Source organism: Crinia signifera, chromosome 1, assembly GCF_055691185.1.
Source record: "Crinia signifera chromosome 1, ASM5569118v1, whole genome shotgun sequence".
Taxonomy (NCBI): Eukaryota; Metazoa; Chordata; class Amphibia; order Anura; family Myobatrachidae; genus Crinia; species Crinia signifera.
In genome coordinates, this window is record NC_139217.1 from 173,972,202 (window position 1) to 173,996,203 (window position 24,002).

Genomic DNA, 24,002 nt, shown 5'->3' on the forward strand with positions numbered 1-24,002 from the left:
CAGGGGGAACTGGCTTCTCGGGATGTGACTATAAGCAGCGTGGCCTTTACCCATGGTCCGCCCCCATATGCTGACATGCTTAAGGCCCTCGGCCGTAACCCGGCGTGGGTCAGACAAAGTTTCTCGTCCTAATCCCTCCGAGCCTTAACCTTGTAAGCTAGAAAAACCCGTGTACAAGGAACATGTACCACCGAAGGCTGTTGCGCTTAGTGGGTCTAGGGTCAAAATAAGCCAGATGGAAACACTTAACCCAGTGGCGAAAACTCAGATACAAGTTTTCACCGGCACCGGCCGATTTCCTGGCCCTGCCGCAATAAGTTAACGTGAAAACATCCCCGAACTCCCTTTGGCTATTTTGCCCTTAGTGCCTACATGAAGGCCCCTGGACCCTGCAGTGTTGCTGCGGCTGACCATGTCAAAGGAAAGAAGGGACTCAGCGACGGATTGGTCTTGCTAGCGCGCTTCCCCTCACCCCTGCTTGCTATGCAACTGCGCGCGCTGCTAGCTAGGCAAACCAGCGGGGGCGACTAATGGTTCCTGACTCCTCGCAGCGGCGGAGGCATGGCCTGCAGAATATTCAGAGGTATCAAACTCATCATGCTCACCATCACCCGAAAGGTCGACAGAACCCAGAGACCCGGCCTCATGCGATGCGGCGTCCCTGCTGCAGCTGCAGATGCCTGTGTACTGTTCTCTCCAGAATGATGATCCACGTCCGCGGCCGGACCTTGGAAGAAGCATGCCAAGTGGTTAGTGACTCACTTATGACCAGTGCAAAAACCCAACCCCGCCCTGAAAATGTGAGGGGCGAAGGTAGCACCGTAACCAACTCTATTAGAAGGGGCCTGAGAGCTGGATGGGGACAGGCGGGGAAATCCGCCTGCCCAGTGGGAGCCGGCGGTAGCTGAATGGCATGCCTAGGGAATCTCGATTGAGCACGGGGGGAATATAAAAACTCCACTCAGTGCTGCGAGGTAGTAATGCTAACCGTTACACCATACATGCTGCCCATGGGCCTGCCCAATTCCGGCCGAAAGGGCCAGGAAACCGCCCCCAGAACTCCCCGCAGGGAAAAACGACTGACTGGGGCGGGTGGGTAGCTGTATCCGAAGCGCCGACGGGAGGGTATTGGGTATGAAGGTCCGTGGCAGGAAAATGTGCCCGGAACCTGGGTAATACCCAGATGGGTTACCTGTGCAGGCGTGCAGCCGTACGGCGGTGCCCATGGCGCCCCCGGCCCTGAGGCACTGGCAGCGCCCTGCCGGGTACAAGACCCCCCAACAGAGGGAACCCTTTGCCCCGGAGGGGGAAGTTGTGGGCAGTGACGGTGTACGGACGGATACAGGGGATGCAGGAGGCGGGGTTGCCCTGAACCCGCCCCTGGAGAGGCAACCCATATGTGCCAGCTAATGGGGCCCTGGTAGCGGTGATGCAAAAAACGGCCAGCAGGGGGAGCCAGAGCTCCATGACCTGCGCCCAGCATGCCCTGGAGGGGATACAGGCCGCCCTCATACCTGGGCGACCTGCCCCCCCCCCACTTTGTTTTTGGGACATGAGGCCCCCCACCCCTGGTGTGGGGGGCTGTGGCCCTGCCGCCGGAGCTGAGCTCCTGGGCGGCTCATGTGACCCCCCAGCCACCGCTCGGACGCGTTCTAGTCCCGCCCGAGGGGGCTGGGGAGGGGGGCAGTCGGTGCAGAAAACGTGGGAAGGCCCCCCAGAGCAGCCGGGCGAGCTGGGAGGAGGCGCGGGGACGGGGGAATGTGCAACCATGTGCACCCCCGCGCCCCGCTCGGAGCTGCGCCGCCCGGAAGAACCTTGGTAAAAATCCAGCGGAGAGCAGGGGGTGACGCTTACAACGCGCTCGCCGCTGGCGCTGTAGGGGGAGAAGAGGGGGAGCCCAGCCGTGGAGATGACCGCTCAGGATGGCGGTAACCTTGTGGTGAGGCTGCGGCGCCTGTCTGCCGCCACCTCGTGCTGCTGCTGCAGACAGTGGCCGGCAGACTCGTGCAGCCAGCGGGGAGGGGGAAGGGGGGGCTGGGGGGGTTGTGATATGGGGGAGCGGCGCCTGGCTGCTGGGACAATAAGAAATTATTGTTCATTACTTAACTTTGTTTTACAATCTCTTGCAGCTGCGCTCCGACCTTGCTCTGCCCCGACTGCAATCCAGACTCAAGAGGAAGATGGATCGCCTGACTACCTCTTATATACCTCCACCTAAGCTACCACCCCTTCTACACCTGATTGGCTACCCCATCTACACTGCACTTCTATGGGTAAGTGACACTCTGATTTCTATCTTTGTCATACCATCCCAAACTGCACAGACTCTTATATTCACTCATGCCTAGGCAGCCCTCGCTCTCTCTAAACAGTCATGAAATGACATTTAAGAAATGAAAAAAAAAAAAAAAAAACGGTTTAACCTCAATATCCCTGGAACCAATTAACCCATATGGATCCAGCCTGGTATCAGATTGAAGGCCCGGCGATTTGGGTTTGACTGACATCAACCTTGAGCTTCAGTGATGCAGAAGGGGGAACTGGCAGCTGTTGAACTGGGTGCGGGTCGGAATTAGCGGGTCCCATGTTATCCTATAGGGAAAACGTTCCAGCTTTGCCTGGCCGTATCTCCGGTTCCCAGGGGGCTAGAGACACGGGGCTGGGCTCGTTGGAAAGCCCCATCCCTCAGCTACAAAATGGGCTAATGGGTGGTCCTGTGCACCCCCGGACCACTCCCTAGATTCGCCTATGATATGTACATATGGTAGGGAATATAGATTGTAAGCTTCACTGGGGCTGGGACTAAGGTGAATGGTCATACATTCTCTTGAAAGTGTTGTGAATTGCGTGTGCTAACTGGTAATAAATAAATTATTGTCTGATACATATGTATCAAATGAAGATAAAATGGATTGGCAAGGGTGGAGGGTGTGCACATGTAAAGGTGTTAATGATTTTATGTGGTGCTGCAAGACAGAGCTTACACAACCTTGTGGGTGGGGAAGACATCAATTTTCAAGACATTTTTATGTTACTTGTTCTGTAAAAATCAAGTACACTGCAAGACAAGCGCAATACAGATATAATCCCAAATAGATATACAGTAAGATATCTGTCATTGTGAGAAGTTATACGAAACATACATGTACATCAAACAGAATGCTGGAGAATCAAGTAAATTGTTCAGATCTAAATAAGCGATGGGGCTTTGCCATTATTATTATTATTATTAACAGTTTCTTATATAGCACATACATATTACGCAGCGCTTTACAGAGAATATTTGAACATTCACATCAGTCCCTGCCCCAGTGGAGCTTACAATCTATATTTCCCAACCACATGTACATGCACACACAGACATTCTAGGGTTAATTTTGTTGGAAACCAATTAACCTATTTGTATATTTTTGTATTGTGGGAGGAAACCGGAGTACCCGGAGTAAACCCACGCAAGCACGGGGAGAATATACAAACTCCGCACAGTTAGAGCCATGGTGGGGATCGAACCCATGACCTCAGCGCTGTGAGGCAGTAATGCTAACCATTACACCATCCGTGCTGCCCCATATGTGATTATGTTTGTAACATGTTTGTTTGTGACATTATTATTTACTTACGTTATATATATATATATATATATATATCTCACCAGTATATTCTGCTACAAGATGGTGAGGTGAGAGCGGCTTGCCCATAACTTGCAGTCTATGCATCTTTTGCATCACTAGAAAAACTAAAATGATTGTGTACGTAATGCGCATAATGACACTGTTAAATGTTGGTATAAACATATGCATACTTTGCTCTTTAAAAGTAGTCACAGTTGTACTTAAATATATAATGCATACAACATGTTTTTTTTTTATAAGGCGCATAGTAGGGTGGCCAATCCTGGAATAGGGATCTATCGACCCTAGAATTGCCCGGTGGTTCCCGATCCCCGGCTGTGCGGCCTGCACAGCGTGATGGTCAGACACGCTGCACAGGCCGCACCACTGCCGTCCGACCCCCTTCCGGCATAACTCATGCACCTGGCGGCCACCCTCTCTCGGCAGCAACCCTGGGCCCGCACACCGAACACCCTCTATCTATCGCTCCCAGTTGCACCGATGGGATACCGCTCCTGCAGTCTTCACACCTGCTCCCGGCCGCACCATGTGAGTATGTGCGGGGCGGCCTGTTTTTGGAGGGCTACGGGCAATTTTTTTGAGATCCCGGGATTGGGCATTTTTAATCCTGAAACCTGGGATTGAAAAAAATGCCCCTGGATTGGCATCCTTAGTGCAAAGGAAAAATTTCACTATCATCACTATATCTAAAAGGCTAATTTCTCCACACCTTTTTTGAGGTAAATTTCGCTAGTGACTAGAGGTCACTCAATGGACCAAACTACCCCTTAGCTGAAAGTGAAACCAAAATTATAGGTTTCAAACTTCAGTGGGGCTGATTCTGGTTCACTCTTAGTGAACCGAATTTGGCCATACCCCGATGGTCGGGGTTTGCGCCTGTTCAAACCCTGACTGCTAACGGCATCAGCAATTTACAATGTTGATGGTCCGTTCGCCACGGGGAGAGGTGCTGGGCCATGGAAATGCCCAGCATTTCATGAACGTGTGTCTGTGTATATGTGGTAGGGAATATAAATTGTAAGCTCCGCTGGGGCAGGGACTGACGTGAATGTTCCAATATTCTTTGTAAAGCACTGCGGTATTTGTGTGCACTATATAAGAAACTGTTAATAATAATAACAACAGAGTTACGCACACTTGCACAGACCGGAGAAATCATTTAATGGTGAGTGACTTATGAATTGATTTGCAGCTCAGTGATCTATTAACAAGTGATTCTTATGGTATGTGCATACGGTGAGATTCCTTTTCTATTCGACTAGAATTGAATGCTATGCAATCTTTGCTAACTCATGTGCTATTTACATACAATTCATCCAATCTGCACTATATAGTCATTGCTGTACTGTCTATTTGGCTTTTCGATTTCAGCTGAACGGCAGCGCGCATCAGCATTGAATCAGGATAGAAAGCTTAAAAACATGTTCTATCTCTATTCAATGTGTATGCGATACCGATTTGATTTAGACTATATACAAACCATAAAATTTTGCTCGGGTGGGATTTGACTCTGTCGAGGTAGCGGCCATCTGACCGCAGACCTCTACAAATTCTCACAGCAGCGATTAGGTCTGAATCAGGCACTAAATCCAAACCACTCATCTCTAAAGCCCCTTTCACACGCTCCGGCTCCTGCCGTCCCTACTGAGTATTATGGACAACAATCTGTCCTTTCATACGGGAGGGTCACGGCGCCACGTAGCAGCCAGATCTTACCACTGCAGAGGATAGCTGCCGTGCCATTGCCATCCCGTCCAGACAGGTCAGTGTGTTTAGAGAGCAATGGGGGCCTTTAACACACACCTGTCACTTGGTGTGCAGTTTTAGCTCTCCACTGCCACCAAATCTTACACAGCACCAGCTCACGGAGCCGGTGCATGCAAAAGGAACAACTGTCAGGTAAAAAGCCGGACAAAGGGCGCAATGTATTAATATACATCGCCGCGATGCCAGCGCATATGTACTAACATATGCAGCTGGCATCGCGGTGCGGTGACGGAGGCCCCCTGCGATACCTGTAATGGGGTTTGCAGGGCACCTCCGTCTCCCCTCATGCCTCCTAGCTGTCCCCGACACCTCCTCCTCCACCCTGCAGCCGGAAGGACGTCCTGCTGCTTTACTAGGGGGAGGAAGGGTTTATCTTCCGGTTCCAGGAGGACCTGATGCAAAGTAAGCCACAGGGAAGGAGGGAAGGGGAGAAGGGGGTCGGCGGAGGCGGCGATAGAAGGGTATGCCACCCAAAGGTGACGATACCCTGCCCTGCAGTAATGTGGCGGAGGGGTTTTAGTACATATGAAAATGCGGTAAAACAGGGGTTTTACCGCATTTTCGTCATATTACATCCCGCCCAAAGTGTGTCCGGCTTTTTGCCTTCCGGTTAAAACCGGTGTGTGTGAAACAGTCCTAATTCAGCATAACACTGAATACCCGGCCAGAATTACTGTTATAATATCCCAGCTCCTGCCTGCACACTACTCCTCCGCTACGCTTTAATATAAGGACACACTTCCACTCCACTCGAAGTTCTGCAGATTTTTCAAATTGAGAGGAGGGGGTACTTCTAAATGAAAAGCCTCATCAAGGGGTACGGGAGAAAAAAAGAGAAGATCTGCTAAAGTTGGTGTCTTAATAGTTAGCGGAGAATAGAGAAACCATAATTATGGCAATTGTACATGTATGTGTGTGTAATTTTTACATGATGAAAACATATGCCTAGTTGATTGATCACAGCCACCACAGGTAGTGCCTGTTTACCTGCTGTACAGTGTGTATTCCCTATTACTGTAAAGTGATTTAGCAACTTCTATTGCTGGGTTTGTATTCTGCTGGTAATACCTGATAGCACAGTTAGTTGATAGGCACTCCTTGATTTAGCTCCAGGGACTGTGAAACATCTCATCTGCATACATTATTTGTTCGGTGATTCAGAAAGGAATTTGTGTAGGAAGCATTAGGGGCAGAGAGATGGAAAGGTTAAAATATGTGCTATGTGTCCCATGGAAACATATTGGCAACAAAAAAGTATAACGCAAGAAGATAGAACAGACTTTTCAGATGATGTAAAAGGAGTTTCTGACTAGTCTCTACATTTTAACGACTTTGCAAATGTACAATGGACTGGAAGGAAATGTATTCAGCTGTGACTATAGGCTATTACACCCACAGGAACCCCTTTTCCAGAATTTTCTATCTCAGCATCCTGCTGTGTTATTCACAGTTTAGATTTCCCACAGGACATGGAAAAATACTTTGTCAAAAGCCAGAATTCCACAATAGATGACTAGCACCAGCCAAATGAAACTTCTGAAAGCATGTGTAATACAAGAATAAGGGTTACAGATTACTGTGCCTGAACTGCACAGTCACAATTTTGTGACTACCAACAGTGGTATTTCTATAATACATGCAGGTAATGCACCCATTGGCTATACTTGCCTGTTAATCAGAACAACAGAAATCACTGGTTAAAATTTAAGCAAATGTTTTTTTCTCTGGCGACATGACCATGCACAGTAGACTCTAGCGGTCCCCAACCTTTTTTCCCTGCGTACCCCTTTATTAGGATTTCAATTTATGAGTAAACCCTCCACTCAGTTTGAAATATCCACAGTACTTACGAGTGGAGTGGAAGTGAGCGATATGCGAGTCGTTATATTAAGGATTAGAGGAGTAGTGGTGTGCGGTCAGTAATAGGTTCCCTCTGTGTCTGGCAGCTGGCTGTGTACTGTCCCCAGGGTTCCCGCTAACATCTAGGATTAATGCCGCTGCTTCCTTCACCCATTTCAGTGCGGGTCAGATGAACGCTGATGTCTGAAGGCAGCACAGGATAGTTCCCAGTGGATTGCTGGTCGGGTAAAAGCATGAGGACATGCTGAGAATGGAACAGAAAGTGATGCATTGTGGTTTGTCTCGATGGCAAAAGGAGACTTCTTCCACTATCGGGAGAATACTACTTCTTCCGCCATTACCATTATTATTTTCAAATACCTCCATCTGATCTGCAGAGTACCCCAGGATGAGAACCACTGCTCTAGAACAATGCCAAAGTCTTCACAGTACATATTCTGGGGCAAAGGGCAAAGCACATGCAGACTGCACAAGGGCCACCTCCTCTGATAAAAGGCCCATGACTACCAAAACAATATTTTGGGGAAACTACAGATGTTTCCACTTACATCTAGCCTCTTTGTGTCTTCGAGCTTCTAGACATGCCATGCTGAAGTGTGACTTTGTAGCACTGAGCGTCCTGGTACTGGGTACAGAAGAAATATGGATGACCAAGGTTTCTTTATTTGTTTCTACAAAAACTACACCAAGATTCACCCTTCTGCTACAAAAATTTGCAGCTGGGTTAACAGATCTAGGGTGGGATGCAGCAAGCATATCGATGTTTATTAATGCTGTATGCATGAAGATTTTGGCAAAGGACAGCTTTTGCGGTAAGAGCTGTCCTTGATGATATGACTTCTGGGTTTAGGACACGGAGCCCTATCTACCCATGCATTGAGTGACACATGCATCACGTGGGGTGCTGGGAGGGATATGGTTGGATCCTCCACAACTGGGAGGTGATATAGAAGCCCAGTGACCTCTATAGGGCAAAGCCGATCTGAAGATGGTGTTTCCCATCACATACAAGCCTCAGAATCCATTTAATTCTGGGTTTGGTGCATAAGTGGAACGTGGCCAAACCTACGAAAACAACATTGCCAGAGGTTTGACCGCTTTTGGTCCACATTGACCATAAAAAATTTGAAAAACTCAAGTCGACATTCTGCTGTCTGACTAGACATGGTCGGTGAGCTATACCACACCCAAAATGCAGCATTATGCAAACTTCAATGTAGCTGTGAAAATAGGAACCAACATTTAAGTCATCCCAGCAGTAATGCTGCACATACTCTTTGTACTGCCCGCGGATCGCACTGCATGCAAAATGCATGCGTTGTGATGCGATCCAGCCCATAACGGGTGCAATCATCGCACAGAGCTGCAGAGGTGTCAGCCCTCATCTTGTTCACCGCTAAGTACGCATTGAGGGCCTCATCCGCAGCAGTGTACACACCATGTGATCCTAGGGATTGTTTGCACTGTGCCTCCACACATTCTTGGGCATGTAAGTTGTGACAAACAACCCGCAATTGCCACAGCCAGTGGCAAAAATAAGGGAGGACTCAACTGTAGCTTGGATAGTTTAACTTTTTATTTCACAATTTCATATATTTGGTCTCTTCTAGACCTAATATAGTTCTCATTAAGTTGGCTTTACAGGTTTGTTTCCTCAATCATCCTGTATATATAGTGTATTTATGAGGTACATATAAAAAGGTATTACTATTTTCTTTATTATAAATGTTACATTATACTGAATTCCCAGGAGTATGGTACATTCACTACAGTGCATAATTTGGTAGATTATATCAGTATTTACTAGGCTGGGTTATATATGTTTTATGTATTATAGGATAGGAGAGTGCTACGGTCTATGTGACACTAGCACAGTAACTAACATGAGAAATAATGGGGTCTGTGTACTAAGCCTCGGAGAGAGTTAACATGGACAGAGATCAAGTACCAGACAATCAGCTTCTACTGTAAATGCCATTTTACAGGCTGTGTAGTAAAAAGGAGATTTAGCAACTAATTGGCTTGCACTTTATCTCTCTCCCCCTCCAAGTCTATGGGGTCTATGAATTAAACCTTGGAGTGTGACAAAGACAGAGATAAAGTACCTGCCAATCAGGTAATGAATCAAACGGTACTCTTTACCTAGCACGGCGCCCACGATTTTGATCGTGGGCATCGCAGGTAAAAAAATTGCGGGCATCGCGGCCATTGAATGCACTAAAAATCGGGTGCGACGCGACCGACGCGATGCCCGCGATTTCCCATAGGGATCAATGTTAAATTTCTCAATTGACCTCATTTTACTGTTCAATGCCTCAATGGACCCGATTTTTCCATAGGAAACAATGTTAAATGGCCCACAGAGGCCAAAAAGCCACCCTGAAGTGTGAAATGGCCCCCACAATTGTTAACGCCACCCCACGATCAACGTGAACCCGTAGCGTGGCGAGCGCAGCGAGCCTGCGAGGGGCGGCGGTACGCGTCCTACGACCTTTTCATACCCCCACTATTCACGGCGGCGTGGAGTTGAGAATAGAATAGTGTGGCGAGCGCAGCGAGCCACCGAGCCCGAAGCATGGCGAGCCCCGCGAGGGGACGCGGATACCTTCACAGGTTAACGCGTCCCTTCGCGGGCTTCACAGGTATCCGCGTCCGCTCACCACGCTTCAGGCTCGGTGGCTCGCTGCGCTCGCCACACTATTCTATTCTCAACTCCACGCCGACGTGGATAGTGGGGGTATGAAAAGGTTGTAGGACGCGTACCGCCGCCGCTCGCCACGCTTCCGGTTCACGTTGATCGTGGGGTGGCGTTAACAATTGTGGGGGCCATTTCACACTTTAGGGTGCCTATTTGGCCTCTGTGGGCCATTTAACATTGTTTCCTATGGAAAAATCGGGTCCATTGAGGCATTGAACAGAAAAATCGGGTCAATTGAGAAATTTAACATTGTTCCCTATGGGAAATCGCGGGCATCGCGTCGGTCGCGTCGCACCCGATTTTTAAGTGCATTCAATGCCCGCGATGGCCGCCGTGCTAGGTAAAGAGTACCAATCAAACTAAAAAAAACATTGATGAATTATTATTGCCCACTGCAGAAGACTAAGTCACCTCACCTGCTGGGCCGTCACAGAACTGCAGAGCTAATCGTGTGAGACAAGCCTGCAGAGCATTGTATTCAGAAAGATCAGACCAGAGAGTGCCTCGCTCCGGGGAGTACGGACCAGTGAGTAGGAATTGGGTCCCAACATCCTTCCTCCTAAGCACCTTACCTCAGGATAAAATGTAACATTGACCTATGTAATGTCGTCTGAGGCATATTTGAGGTTTGCGAAAATGAATTGCATTGGAAGGGCTCGCACATGTTTGTCCTCTATTAAGGCCTCCATTAGCTTATTATTCTTTTACTTGACAACATTCAGCAAAAAAATCAATTTACGTATAAATAATTTCAAAGGCACCCATTTCAACGGGATATGGTCATTGGGTCACCAGCAAGTAGGTCGACAAGCATTAGGCCGACACCACTAGGGCGACACGCAGGAAGGTCGACATGACTTAAAATCGACAGGTTGATTAGGTCGATATGGGGAAGGTGGATAGTCAAAAGGTCGACATGGGGTTTTTTGAGCAGACATTAATATTTTACCATTAATACCTACAAAAAAAACACACTGACTCCTTCCCATGGTTAAGTAAATGTAAGGTAAGAACAGTTTAAATAATGTAATGATGAATTCAAGACTGTGGTCATTTTAAAATTAAACATTATTTTAGGCATGCTTTTTATAAATACCTTTCCAGAAAACCCAGGTTCGAAACATTTATGATAGATCCTATAAATGTACTGTATTTTAATAGAACACAGTGACTTTGCTATACTTTCCCGAGGTAGGTAAAGGGTTACATGTATTTCATTTGACAAATACTTAGAAGTTATTATAAATGTTAAATGTCAGCAGGTCATGGGAAAATGTAAACAGCCGACTAGTGAATCACAAAATAAAAATAGTTGTTAAATGCCTAAAAAAAAATTGGCATACACAAATATGTTTTCAGTGTTTTATTTTTGAATGCTATTGTAAACCTAAAACTGCACATTTACAAAACAAAAGCAAGAACATAAAATTAACATTTTCAATATCCTTCTAGAATACGAAAAAGCTGTAAGTTAACAATATAAAAAAATAACAATAAAAAAACTTTGAAGCGAACAAACCATTGCACTGCAATGTGATTAGGATCCCTTGTAATACATAATACTTATATAACAAATGTACAGCTATCATACAGAAATGCTGGAGTATACAGTAACTTTTACCACTACTTTGTGCTAAGGAAACCGTAGGTATGTGTAAACTATAGCAGCAATTTTGGCTACTTACAGTATGTGTTTGTGTATATAAACAGTTATTAAGTTCTGTGTGGGGTATACAACAGAGCGGCCATTTCTTTCATTTCCCACAGGGATGTGTATTACCGAGATGGTTAAGAAACATGGCTGTGGAGACCCTTCTAAAAAATTTAAACATAAAAGTATTATAACTGAATGTTATACTCTGTAAGCTTCCCTTTACTGCTTTACATACAGGATATTTAGTGTGCATAGAGAAAAAAAAATAAAAAGTTACAAATGACTACTGTAGCTCAGCAAATGCTATATAAAATGTGCGGGAAAGTGCAGATTCGTAGTAGTTATAGACCCCAAGGATAGGTTTTATAATGTAGTTCATTCTGTTATATTACTAATGTACTTCACTACAGATGGGATTCCTGAGAAAGATCAGACTGCGAAATAAATAATAGCCAATGTTTGTCAGGATTTAAAGGTTAAATATTTGTGTACACTTTTTTTTTCTTTTAACAAAAATTACAAAATCAATGAAGATTTAACACAGCCTGTACAAATATTAGAAGTACAACAGAAATGCTTTAAGCAGTAGAAATGCTTTAAGGCAAATTAGCCACTGGTGTGAAATTAAATCACCAGTGACAATGCATGTGAAACACAACCGTTTTAGATATATATACGTTGAAGGTCGTATTCAGTTACAAGTAAATGAAGCAGGTGACAAATGCTTCTGAACGCAAGTGCAATTATTTTGGGTATGAAATCGTTGGACCCAAATCAAAAGTGTGTATTTTGGGTAAGGGGTTCAGGTTCTGCTAATGGAATGGAGACTGAAACCAAATAGAAGTTTATATATTAGTGTACTGGCTGCAGGATCAAAATGCAATTGTGATTGAGAACTTTGTAAAATCTCAACTGCATCTAAAACATTGTATGTCACCTTTCCCACATGTTGGCAACAATTTGTAAACTAAATTGTGTACACTTCTCTATGACTAAAATGTGCAAAAGAAGATTTAATAGATACAGCCTACATTATATCACAAGCGCCAGATGTAGAAATGCTGTGAGGAAAATCAATCACTGATGTGATATTAAATGACCAGTGTTGCTGCATGAGGTCTCTAAAATGGTCTTCTGTTATTTAACATAGATCATGTAATAAGTTTAATAAGTCTCAATGTTTTATAAAGGTAGCATGGATCCGCAGATGCCAGGTATTGACAGCACAGCCAATCCTCTAGTGAGATGTTATATTTGGGCTCTAAAGCCCGCTCTGCAAACTTCATCATCAGAAGGGCTCGCTTCATATCAATCCAATTTTGCAGGGCACAGTGCAAAGCCTCCTCATGGCTAAATGGCTGATCTGTTAAGTCTTTCCTTGGACCCCACAATAGACACTGAAGAATGCGTTTGGCTTCAGCAATGCGGATACGTTTGATTGGATCGGCTTCTAACAACAAGTGGGCGAGATGCTGTAGACCACGGGAGTAAACCGATAAGCCAGGAAGTGGTGGAAGGTCTTTCTGGCTATACTCATGCTCATGAAGGCTTGTGCGGACCTCAAATGGGTTGGGTTGGTGAAGTAGTTCATAAATAAGTATCCCTGCCTGGAACTCATCAAACTTTTTGTACTGGGAAGCAGCCATAATCTCAGGTGCTAATCTGGTTTTATCTCTACGAAGTTTGTAGTCCTCAGAGCCAGGCCTCTGCTTGGCTTTGGAAAAGTTGCTTACAATAAGTCTTGGAATATATTTGCCATCTTTAATCTTATCAGGTGAGGTCTGGCAGTGAACAAGAAGGAGGTTTTCCAGGCAGAGGTCTCGGTGGATGATAGCATGTTCCTTCAAGTGCTCCAAGCCATTACATAGCTGCAGTAATAGAAGGCAAACCTTGCGCTCATAAATCTCTGGCTGGGTTTTATGAGTGGATACAGATTCCCTGACAAACGAGGCAGCTGTGCAGTAAGGAACCTCCCGAGTGATGACCACCACACAGTCCTCCTCATTTGATACCCCAGACACTTGTGATGTTTCAGCAGTAGAAGAACCTTGTGATATTTCCGAGGGATGTAACAAACTTGATGGAACAGTGGCCAAAAAATGTCCACAGTCTTGCTGTATATTGAAGTGGACTGGAAGCGACAGGTTGTAGTACTGTGGAGTTTTTGTATCCTCTGCCCTACACATCTGTAAATAAAATCAAATACAAGACATAAGCAATAGTATGGGAAAAATACTTAAAAAGGTCTAAAAAAACCTCTCTCAAATAGAAAATATTGATTTATAGAATATCAGTATTAATCTGCCAATTAACAAGCTACATAACAAAAACGAAACAAAATTTGTTTAAACTCTATATATAACTATCAGATGTTTAAAGGGGATCAGCGCACACACGCAGTTTGTGACTATATCTAAGACAAACCTACTGTACTTGGCTGGCATTGCATCATTCATAAGTAACCAGGACCGAGATTAACTATGAAGCCATTCACCCATTATAACATATATTGCTTTAGAGTTTGCATCATATGGAAAACTGCATACTGTATGAATTCTTTAGCTGCAAATATTATAGGGCTAATTGTCAGAATGGTGCAATTTAATGAATACTTGCTACCCCACATGTTAAGCCCTAGAGCAGGGCTGGGCAACACCCGCCCTCCAGATGTTGATGAACTACACATCCCAGCATGCCTTGCATCAGTTTCAGTATGGCCACATAGCAAAACTAATGCAAAGCATCCTGGGATGTGTAGTTCATTATCATCTGAAGGGCCGGTGTTGCCCAGCCCTGCCCTAGAGCATGCCTTTAAAAACAGATTTTCTCTCACAGCCTCAGTAACCGAAAAAATTCTGTAATAAATGCACCACCTGTTGATTACTACCTGGAGTAACCAACACATTTAGGGCGCTTAACGCAAAAGCTATGGGTTACTGTACAGGGAAAGTCAGAAAAACAGAATAGCTCTGGGCATTAAACCAAGAGCTAGTCTGCCCAGTAAACCCTGCAGATGATAGAATCTTCACCTTAATACAGTGGTTCCTAAGCTTTCCAAAGCAAGCCACCGCTGTACCCCAGACAGTTTGGTAACCACCGATTTACTGTATTTGTATGGTACAAACTTGTTTGCTAAACAAGGTTGATCCAGTTTCCTCCAACACTCCAATAACATACTAACAAATTAATTAGCCAATGATAAAAGAAACCCCCAAAACTCTAGTGTGTATGTGTCTATATGATAGGGTATATAGATTATGACCTCTGAGGTGAATGATTAAAATATCTGCCAGGTGCTACGTAATGTGGTTGTACACAATGTAAAATAACTAAAGGATGTGTATCAGTATAATCTGTTCATCCTAGCAAAAGACCAATTTAAATTTGTTTGAAAAATTTACCTTCACTGCGTAGTTATTGGAAGGGTCATTGGCACAGGTTGCACAGTAATAAATGGCATCCCCAGCATTGCAGCATGGTTTGTTGCTTGACAGTTTAAACAGCGACCAATTGTTCTCATTGAAATGTTGTTCCTTCTTTTGGTCATGCATGAAGTAATCTTCACATTTATTCATCAACCGCCTTGTGGACTGTGCATAAAGACCACTGAGCTTTGCATACATGCCTTCTTTGCTGTCTATGTTGCTAAGAAGGTGATGGAGCTGCAGACTTGATGCAGAGGAAGCATGACTGGAAACACTTTGCTGTGAAGTAGGTAGGGCTGGGGTTCCTCTGCTTTGAACACAATTCCTGTTCCTGATCTCATTTCTATGACTGGTTGCTCTGCAGCAGGTCTCTAAAGACTCAGAGGAGGAAAGCATGACCTGTCTGTCAACTGGACTTAAAGGACAGCTGCGCAGTATGTTCACATCTCCGCAAACATTGTTTTCTGATTGACTCAGATTCAGTGTTGGACTTTTTGGGCCAATGCCTGTTCTTGATGGGAAAGCCCTTCCCCAGGCGGAGTTATCTGGTGCAGACACAGCCCTATTCATAGACTTCTTCACAGGTAGTGGTGGTGGCTGGCCAAGTCCGTGCTTATCTTCCATTCCAGAGTCCACAGAGAATGAAACTTGGGCAAAATGCTTTCTCTCACCACCCGAACCACCAGACGAAACAGTGGGTGAATTAACGGCTTCACATGACTGACCTGTAGACAAGATTGATACGTTAGAATAACATTTATTGTTAAACGTATTTGGTAAAGGATTACATGACCGTGTCCTAAACATTTACTCCAATCACAATATGAAAATAGAATAGCACAACCTTGATAACAACCTGACACCATTACTACCACCTTCAGACACGTAACCAGGGAATTTGCTGAATCTACCAAGTCAGCAAATTTCCTGGTCTCTGCTTCATGGCCCTGGTCATGGGACTTTTGTTTTCATAGATACAGGAATCCTGGGATTTCAATGTAGGTGTGAAAGAATATAAATTCCACATAAATGCTTAGCTATATATTCCCTGCTGATCTGAAACTAATGATCACATCCATCTTTTGTGTCCATTTTATTAACTTCATTGAAGCAATGCTTCATTCCACCTGAAAATTGATTAACTCAAAAGCTCATGTCAAATGTATACCTGCATAGCTTTGCTATGTCATAGAATAAAGCAAAGTAACTGAAAAGTGATAAATTATTGCTTAGTCTACAAGTTACTCTAAAATGGCCCGGAGAGATTTCTAGGTTCCCTTTACAATAGATAATAAATGGTTGGAATTAAGGGATATTGCAAACTAAATGATGATCTCTTCAGTTAGCATCACACAGGTCTTCAATATTCTACTCAGTAATTCAGCCTATTTATATGGTGAATGGGATTACTCTGATGTTTGATATCATTAAGTGCACCAACTGAGTGCAAGTGTTAGTAAAGTGTTCTTTACTTGGCTGGATGAGAAGTGTTTTTTTTTTTTTAATTTGTATTTATTATGGAAAGGATTTTGCAATCCTTGATCACTGTTGGTTTGCTCTGATGGATTTTTATTTTATTTTTGCAGACTAAGGGCCTTATTCAGACCAGTTCCCTTGCAGACTAAGGGCCAGCTTGCCACCTGCCCCCGTCTGTCGTGCAAATACCGGAATTTGCATGCGAGGGGATGTGCATGCTTACACATACCCACGCATGGTCGCTCACCATTGAATGATTTTTCCCCTGTTCGCAAATAAAAGTCTAGACCGACTTCTATTTCCGCCGGCGATGGACGAAGTCAGGGCGGGCGTTAAAGTCATGTGAGGTCAGCCACCCACAGGTATTGGCAAGCCTGCGTACAACCGGAAATGGGGTAAAATTCGTCCCTGACTGATTGGGTCTGAATCAGGCCCTAAGGACGGGCTGTTTCACTTGCATATAGAGCTTCATGGTCCGTATGTTGTGGGTTTACAGCAGGGGTGTCCAAACTTTTTGCGACGAGGGCCAGATTTTGGTGAAGTGTAAATGTGTGGGGGCCGACCATTCAGCCTGACATTCTTTGAATCAGTAATCACATCAGAATGGTCCCCCACTCTGCCCCCATTCACTCTATCTCCCCCAGCCTGCCCCCATTCACTGTATGTCCCCCAGCCTGCCCCTTCTTCATTGTATGTTCCCCACGCTGCACCCATTCACTCTGTCCCTCAGCCTGCCCCCCTTCTCTTAATGTCCATCAGTGCCTCCATTCATTGTATGTCCCCAAGCCTGACCCTGCTTCACTGTATGACTCCTATTCACTGTATGACCCCCAGCATGCCCCCATTCACTGTATGTCCCCCAGCCTGCCCCTGCTCCCCCTTCTCTGAATGGCCATCACTGCCTCCATTCACTGTATGTCCCCCAGCCTGACCCTCCTTCACTGTATGTCCCCCAATCTGCCCCCTCCCTTCTCTGCATGTTATCCAGCCCCTTGTGTGAGCCAGAGGATGGAGAGGCACAGCAGGAACTGCAAGGACAGGAGATGCTTGGGCTCCCGCTGCTGCCCTCCTCCGCTCTGCATGTTACGGGAGCAAGCTTCCCCCTTGCTGCACCCCCTCCCCAAACACTGCTGTCACTGTGATTGTGGAGTAGGGTGATGTACAATTGCAGCCGCAGGTGTAGGACACCAAACACATCTGACTGTGGTGGCCGGCACCTCCTCACTGCAGCAGACAGCAAGGTAAAGGCACGCTCGCTGGGGCCCCACCTTTCATGTACTGTGCTGTGCTTCCCACATATGATACTCTGCCAGCTTTCAGCTGGAGGCTGCGGGCCGCTTGAAATGACAGCATGGGCCGCAATTGGCCCCCGGGCCTGACTTTGGACATGCCTGGTTTACAGTGAAAGCTTCCAAATGCAAATGCCACAATTCATTGTGGATTTTGAAAAAAACAAAAAAGGTATAGCCCAAACCAGTACATGAAACAGCTTTTGATTCGATCACTTCTGCAAATACAGTATATATATATATATATATGGACCTAACTGTGTGTGTGAGAGAGAGAGTTGCACTTTAAGATGCCTGTAACCAATCATATCAGCTAGATTCACACGCATGTGTTTTCCCTTGGTGTCTAGATTAGATTTAACAAATACCAAACATTACTTTCAGGATAGGCATCAATTTTGCAATACTACATTAGGAGAATTTTTCATATTGAAGCATTTTAAATTTAAAGCGCAATGTTGGTCATTGACTAGAACAGCACAGTTTCTGTCTGCCGTATCAGTTTGTGATAACCAGCAAACCTGTTGCAAACACCTTTTTGTGCCAGCAATGCATTTCACGTTTGTTTGCGTTGCTCAGGTAGAGAGAGTAAAATACATTCCAAAGCTGCTTTGTGACAAGAGCTCATTGGAATCGGATTATAAACTGAGACAGGGAGCGGCACCTTGCTGAACAACGATCTGGGCAGATTACATTTATTTTAAGCGCATATTCTGAGCAGAGACCAGATGTTGCAGTAGCCTTAGAGTGGCTTAGAGGATTTTGCTTAAAAAAATAAATAAATAACTATGCTACAGTAATTTCCCCAACTTTCCCAACCCTTGCCTTTGTGCGATCATGAGAAAAATCAAATCAGTCTAACAAAGAAGGCTTGTCAGGCTGAAAACTTTAGTATTCTCATATTAGAGGTCTATACAGAGTACTCACCTGGGCAAGACTTGAAGGCGATGCATTCAGATCAGATTGAACTGTTTAACACTGATCACCTGGGCAGTCTGTTACTTAGTATTACTGTCAGGTGCAATGCCATTTAAACTGATCAAGGTGCAGCCCCTGATAATACAATTTATAATGTCCAGAGGTCAAAGAGCAACGAGGTTACTAATTCCATATTGTAATACTCCCCTCCAGACATGCAGAGAAGGAAAGGAAAGCCCAGTGACATTTGTATTCTTACTCCTACCAGTCCCTGACACACTAGGTGGACTTTGCTCATTTTGCAAGCGTTATGCAGACATCTCAAAGAGAGAATGTTTATAGGTGCCCATACATTTGTAGAGCAATATCATTGTTTCTTATATCTTTTCCAAGGTCACTTAAACAATGTGTAGATCAGCTATACCATATTTGCAGGGCCGGTGCAAGGCGAGGGGGGGTGGGGCGCCCCGGTGCCTACAGGGGGGGGGTACCTGCAGCGCTGTGTGATCTGGCAGCGGGGTACCTGCGGCGCTGTGTGATCTGGCGGCGGGGTCCCTGCAGTGATGCGCGCTATCCGGCAGCCAGGCGGCGCCGCGGGAAGCGCTGATGGGTTTGAAAACTCGCCGCATGCTGATTGGCTGAATCTAAGCCAATCAGCATGCGAAATGTTTTCAAACCCAGCAGCGCTTCCCGCGCCGCCGCCTGGTTGCCGGATAGCGCGAATCACTGCAGGGATCCCGCCGCCAGATCACACAGTGCCGCAGGTACCCGGCACAGACACCCCTGCAGCCTCCATGCGAGAGGCGAGGGGCGAAGTGCCGTTCTCCAGTGGCTGGCGCCCTAGGCAAATGCCTAGATTTGCCTAGTGGTGGCGCCGGCCCTGCATATTTGTTGTATAATTAATAGTAAAATGATATATGCAGTACATCTATCCCAGAAGAAAATTACTAAAAAAAAGTTAGAACACTTTCTGCATACAGTATAAAGAGCTGAAACTAAATTACTTGATTACCAATGTTCAGTTCCCTACAGTGATCTGCAGACCAATATTATCAGGCCAAATATCTACGCCCATGAATGCAGCAAAGAGCAAAGTATAGTGGAGGGCTGTACAACGTGCTTGTATAGGGTATCGACAGTCGGGATCCCGACAGTCATTAGCCCGACGTCGGGATCCCGACTGCCCAGACTCAGACTGCATGGTGAGCGCAACAAATCCCCTTGCGGGCTCGCCACGCTGCGGGCACGGTGGCTCGCCACCTATTCTATTCTCCCTCTATGGGGATCATGGACCCCCACGAGGGAGAATAGATAGTGGCCGTCGGGCACCCGTCTGTCGGAGTTTTGACAGTCGGGATCCCGACGTTGTGTAAATGACTGTCGGGACCGCGTCCGGCACCCAGCTGGGACACAGGGCTGGCTCAGATGAATGAAGCCAGAGATCTACATTATACTAATCTCTATATAAAGTAACTAATAGGGATTTGTAGGAAAAAAAAAGTTTTAAACAGTATACTACTCGACCAGGGCCATCTTAACAGCATTATGGGCCCCCGGGGAAAGCAGTGCAGCGGAGGACCCTATATACATGTATAGTATCACACAGCCTGGTTTGTTTAAGAAAGTAACCCTTATATTACTTTCCTAATGGCACTGAAGCTGCTCACACAGAGACAGAGGCTGCCACAGAGTCACACAGACTGTCAGTAGAGTCGGGTACTGACCGGAGCCAGGAACCGGAGGACATGGCGCCACTGAACAGCTGAGTGCGGCATCACAGAGCGATTCAGACTGCCGCCTCCTGGTACAGACTGCATCATTCGGTTAGTAATGTCTGTCCCACTCCCAGTAATGCTCTGCAGGCTTCGGCAGTGCAGGGCAGGCGGCCATCAAACGCCTTTATGATGGCCTGGGATGGAAGGCTTGGGCGTCAGGCCCCTAGGATTATGGGGCCCTTGGGCAACTGCCCATCAAGCCCATGCGTTAAGATGACCCTGTACCCGACCACCTACGTATATATAATTTTTGGACATTTTTTAAATACTGGATTTTTAAACACCACGACTGAGCAGCTGCCAAGAACACACTGGGGACATGGGGAATGTTAATGTACATTTCCTAGATGGCTGCTCCTCTAGGCAGCAGCCAGGTGGGGTCCTTGCTGATCATTTGACCATAAATAATTTGATCCTAGTGGTGTGATTTGGTCCTGGACTACCAACTGAGGCACCCTGCATGAGCCTCATTGCACCCCAGGGTAACTACCGAGATTATATACAATACTATGCAAAAGTTTTATAGGTGTGGAGAAAACGCTGAAAACTAAAAATGCTTTCAAAATACAAGTTTATTCTAATCTATATCAAATCAAGCTTTGGTGTGACAACCTCTAAAATTATAACAAGGTGTATGATTAACCAATTACACCATATAGGGCAGTGGTGGGGAACCTCAAGTAGCCGGTCTGAGTGGCCCTCCTACCCACCCGGCAGCTTTGCTGGGAGTCAAGTACAGGGGATTTCTTGAGAGAGGTCGGTAGTTCTTGCGAGATTCCTCTTAATTAACAGCAACCAGAGACTGTCGGTCCTATTCAGCGGCAGCCGCCGGAGCACGGGATGGCTGCAGCAGGACGATTTGTAAGAGAATTTTTAAATATGGCCCTTTGAAGGATTTTTCCACCATACAATTGGCCCTTGGCACAAAAAAGGTTCCCCACCCCTGATATAGGGGATAATAATCTACTGTAAATATTTGGCCAGAAGAGGAAATCATGGAAAAATTGTGTCCAAAAAAGCTATACCTTTGATGTGGAAACAAGGCCAAACAACTCAATTATGCATGATAACAGGAATTAAAGTACAGGAAAATGGGAGCTAGTACTCAAGACAGAAGAGACTAAACTTTATTATTTGGCGGTAACAATCAGTAATGATTGTCTACAAGCAACAGTGAAGAATAGTGGAGGTTTCTTGTAAGTTGCGGGCTGCTTTTCAACAAATGGTGTTGGGGATTTGGTCAGGACTAATGGTGTCCTCAATGCTGAGAAATACAGACAGGCAGTGCTATTTTTCAGCAGGAACTCAGTTTCTGAACCTCTCATTAAATAGAACATCATCAGGAACTGGGTTTCTAAACCGGTTCTGGGCCAAAATGTACTTTCCATAAGATAAGTTTTATTTTAGTCACCTGTGAGTGCCATTGTTTCTAAATACAATATATACATCTCTCTATTTTTATTTGGTCGATTCAAATCCCCAGACCCAGAGTTCCTGGTCCCATTTTTCCAGAAATATAGCACTGCAGACAGGTACTTATCTATCAAGCAATACCATCAGTGAAGTTGACTCCAAATGTATTCTGCTGCAGGACCACAACCCCAAACATATATATAACCAATGCCATTAAGACTTTTCCTTAGTGTAAAGAAGAACAAGGAGTCCTGGAAGTCCACAGATCTCATCACCATAGAGTCTGTTTCGGATTACATGAAGAGACCAAATGATGATCAAGCCTACATCCACAGATGATCTGTGGTAAGTTCTCCAAGATGTTTGGAACAACATCCCTGTGTGCAAGTAAGTGTACCTAGATAAATTGAAGCTGTTTTAAAGTAAAAAGTGTGCTCACATCAAATATTGATTTGATTTAGATTTCTCTCCTGTTTAGTCACTATAGATCAAAAAAAAAACTAATATGTCTATTTATGAAAGCATTCTTACTTTACAGCATTTTCCCCACCTACCTAAAGCCTTTGCACAGCAGTATATAACATACACACACAACCCACGCAAGTACAGGGAGAAAATACAAACTCCGCACAGTAGAGCCATGGTGGGAATTGAACCCATGACGTCGGTGCTGTGAGGCAGTAATGCTAACCATTACACTATCTGTAGGTGATAATGTGAGGACAGGAGGAGATGCTCCTACATTCTGTATGCAGAGAGATCTGCCAATCAGAGCTCATTTTAGCAACAGCCCCATCACAATACCACATTGTACAAGGGCAGAGACAAAGCAGAATTAAATAAATACATTTAAAAATAGCCTATGATGAGAGGAGGTTTGTTTCCGTGTATTCAGATCCCCACTTCTATCGCCGCTGAATTCTTCTGCCCTATATTGTGGTCACTAAAGATATTGCTAATTAAGCACTAAATGTGTATAAGCTTGAATCCATTCCTTGTCATTTGGAAATTTTGCATCATATTAGCCCATTGGGCCCGCTTATACCTATTATAGATATTAACATATTACAAGAAGGTGCATTATATAATGATTAATGAATAGAAGATCACAGTCTACCCATAAGCAGGATTTCTAAGAATATTTCAGCAGGCCAATGCTCTCGAGTAAATGTGTGACATTACCTCCTTCACTGCATGTCCTGGAATCCAGACTATCCATAGAACCAGCACTAAAGCCAACACTGATGTTCATGTTTGAGTTGCTGACATTTGTAGCATGAAAAGGCTCTCCAAGACTCTCCATTGAGCTCATATTCTCCAGCTCAGAGCTACTCTTGTTCATTTTATGATGTCTAAGAAAATAAAAAAGACAAATGTCAAGAAAAATAAATGCTGGATAATCGCTATTTCCCATTTTCTAAAGCATTAAAATCATTTTATTTAAAGAAGCACAATTAAATTGCCCAGTGTGCACTTAAAATATTACCATTATTTACAGTAGTTTTTTTAAACAATTTTTTTGTTAAATAAAAACAACAAAGATAACTTGGTAACTTTCAATATGATTGTGTAATATATAATTTTCTAGGAAAGGAGAACCAGTTAGAAACCCCATTTTTGTAGAAGAACAATACAAATTATTATTAACCGCAGGATACACAAACTGACACTTCCTGTTTCCCATCCTATAACTCAAGTTACACAGAGCGGTAAAACAGGTTATTCTTTTCTTAAAAAAACACTTTTCAAATGAAGCAGAAAGCGATTTTTTTGTATACCGTCCTGTGCAAACAGATAGGTTTACAGTGCATCCACAGTGTTAAGAGCTATACACATTGTGAGGGGAAGCGGTCATCTATTAGGATGAACTTAGGTCTACAGTCATTAGGTCGACCCCACTAGGTCGACTGGCAGGAAGGTCGACCTGACTTAAGGTCGACATGGGCCAAGGTCGACATGACTTAAGGTCGAATTTGCATAAAGATCGACATGAGGAAGGTCGACTGGTCATAAGGTCGACATGGGTTTTTCACTGTTTTTTGAGCCGACATGTGCCGACAGGCGGTATTTCATGCCCTACCATCCACTAGGGCGT

General features: G+C 44.9%; 1 protein-coding gene across 1 annotated transcript in view; it reads right to left on the minus strand.

Annotated features, from left to right (window-relative positions):
• Positions 1–11,307: 11,307 nt before the first annotated feature.
• PRAG1 (PEAK1 related, kinase-activating pseudokinase 1) overlaps positions 11,308–24,002 on the minus strand; it is a 34,842-nt gene continuing 22,147 nt past the window's right edge. Inside the window, exons 4-6 of the mRNA XM_083177569.1 lie at positions 23,090–23,259; positions 15,013–15,761; positions 11,308–13,797 (exon numbers count right to left, since the gene is read on the minus strand). Of these exons, the coding sequence (XP_083033695.1) occupies positions 12,763–13,797; positions 15,013–15,761; positions 23,090–23,259 (1,954 nt within the window). The 3' untranslated portion in view covers positions 11,308–12,762. The remainder of the gene's footprint in view (positions 13,798–15,012; positions 15,762–23,089; positions 23,260–24,002) is intronic.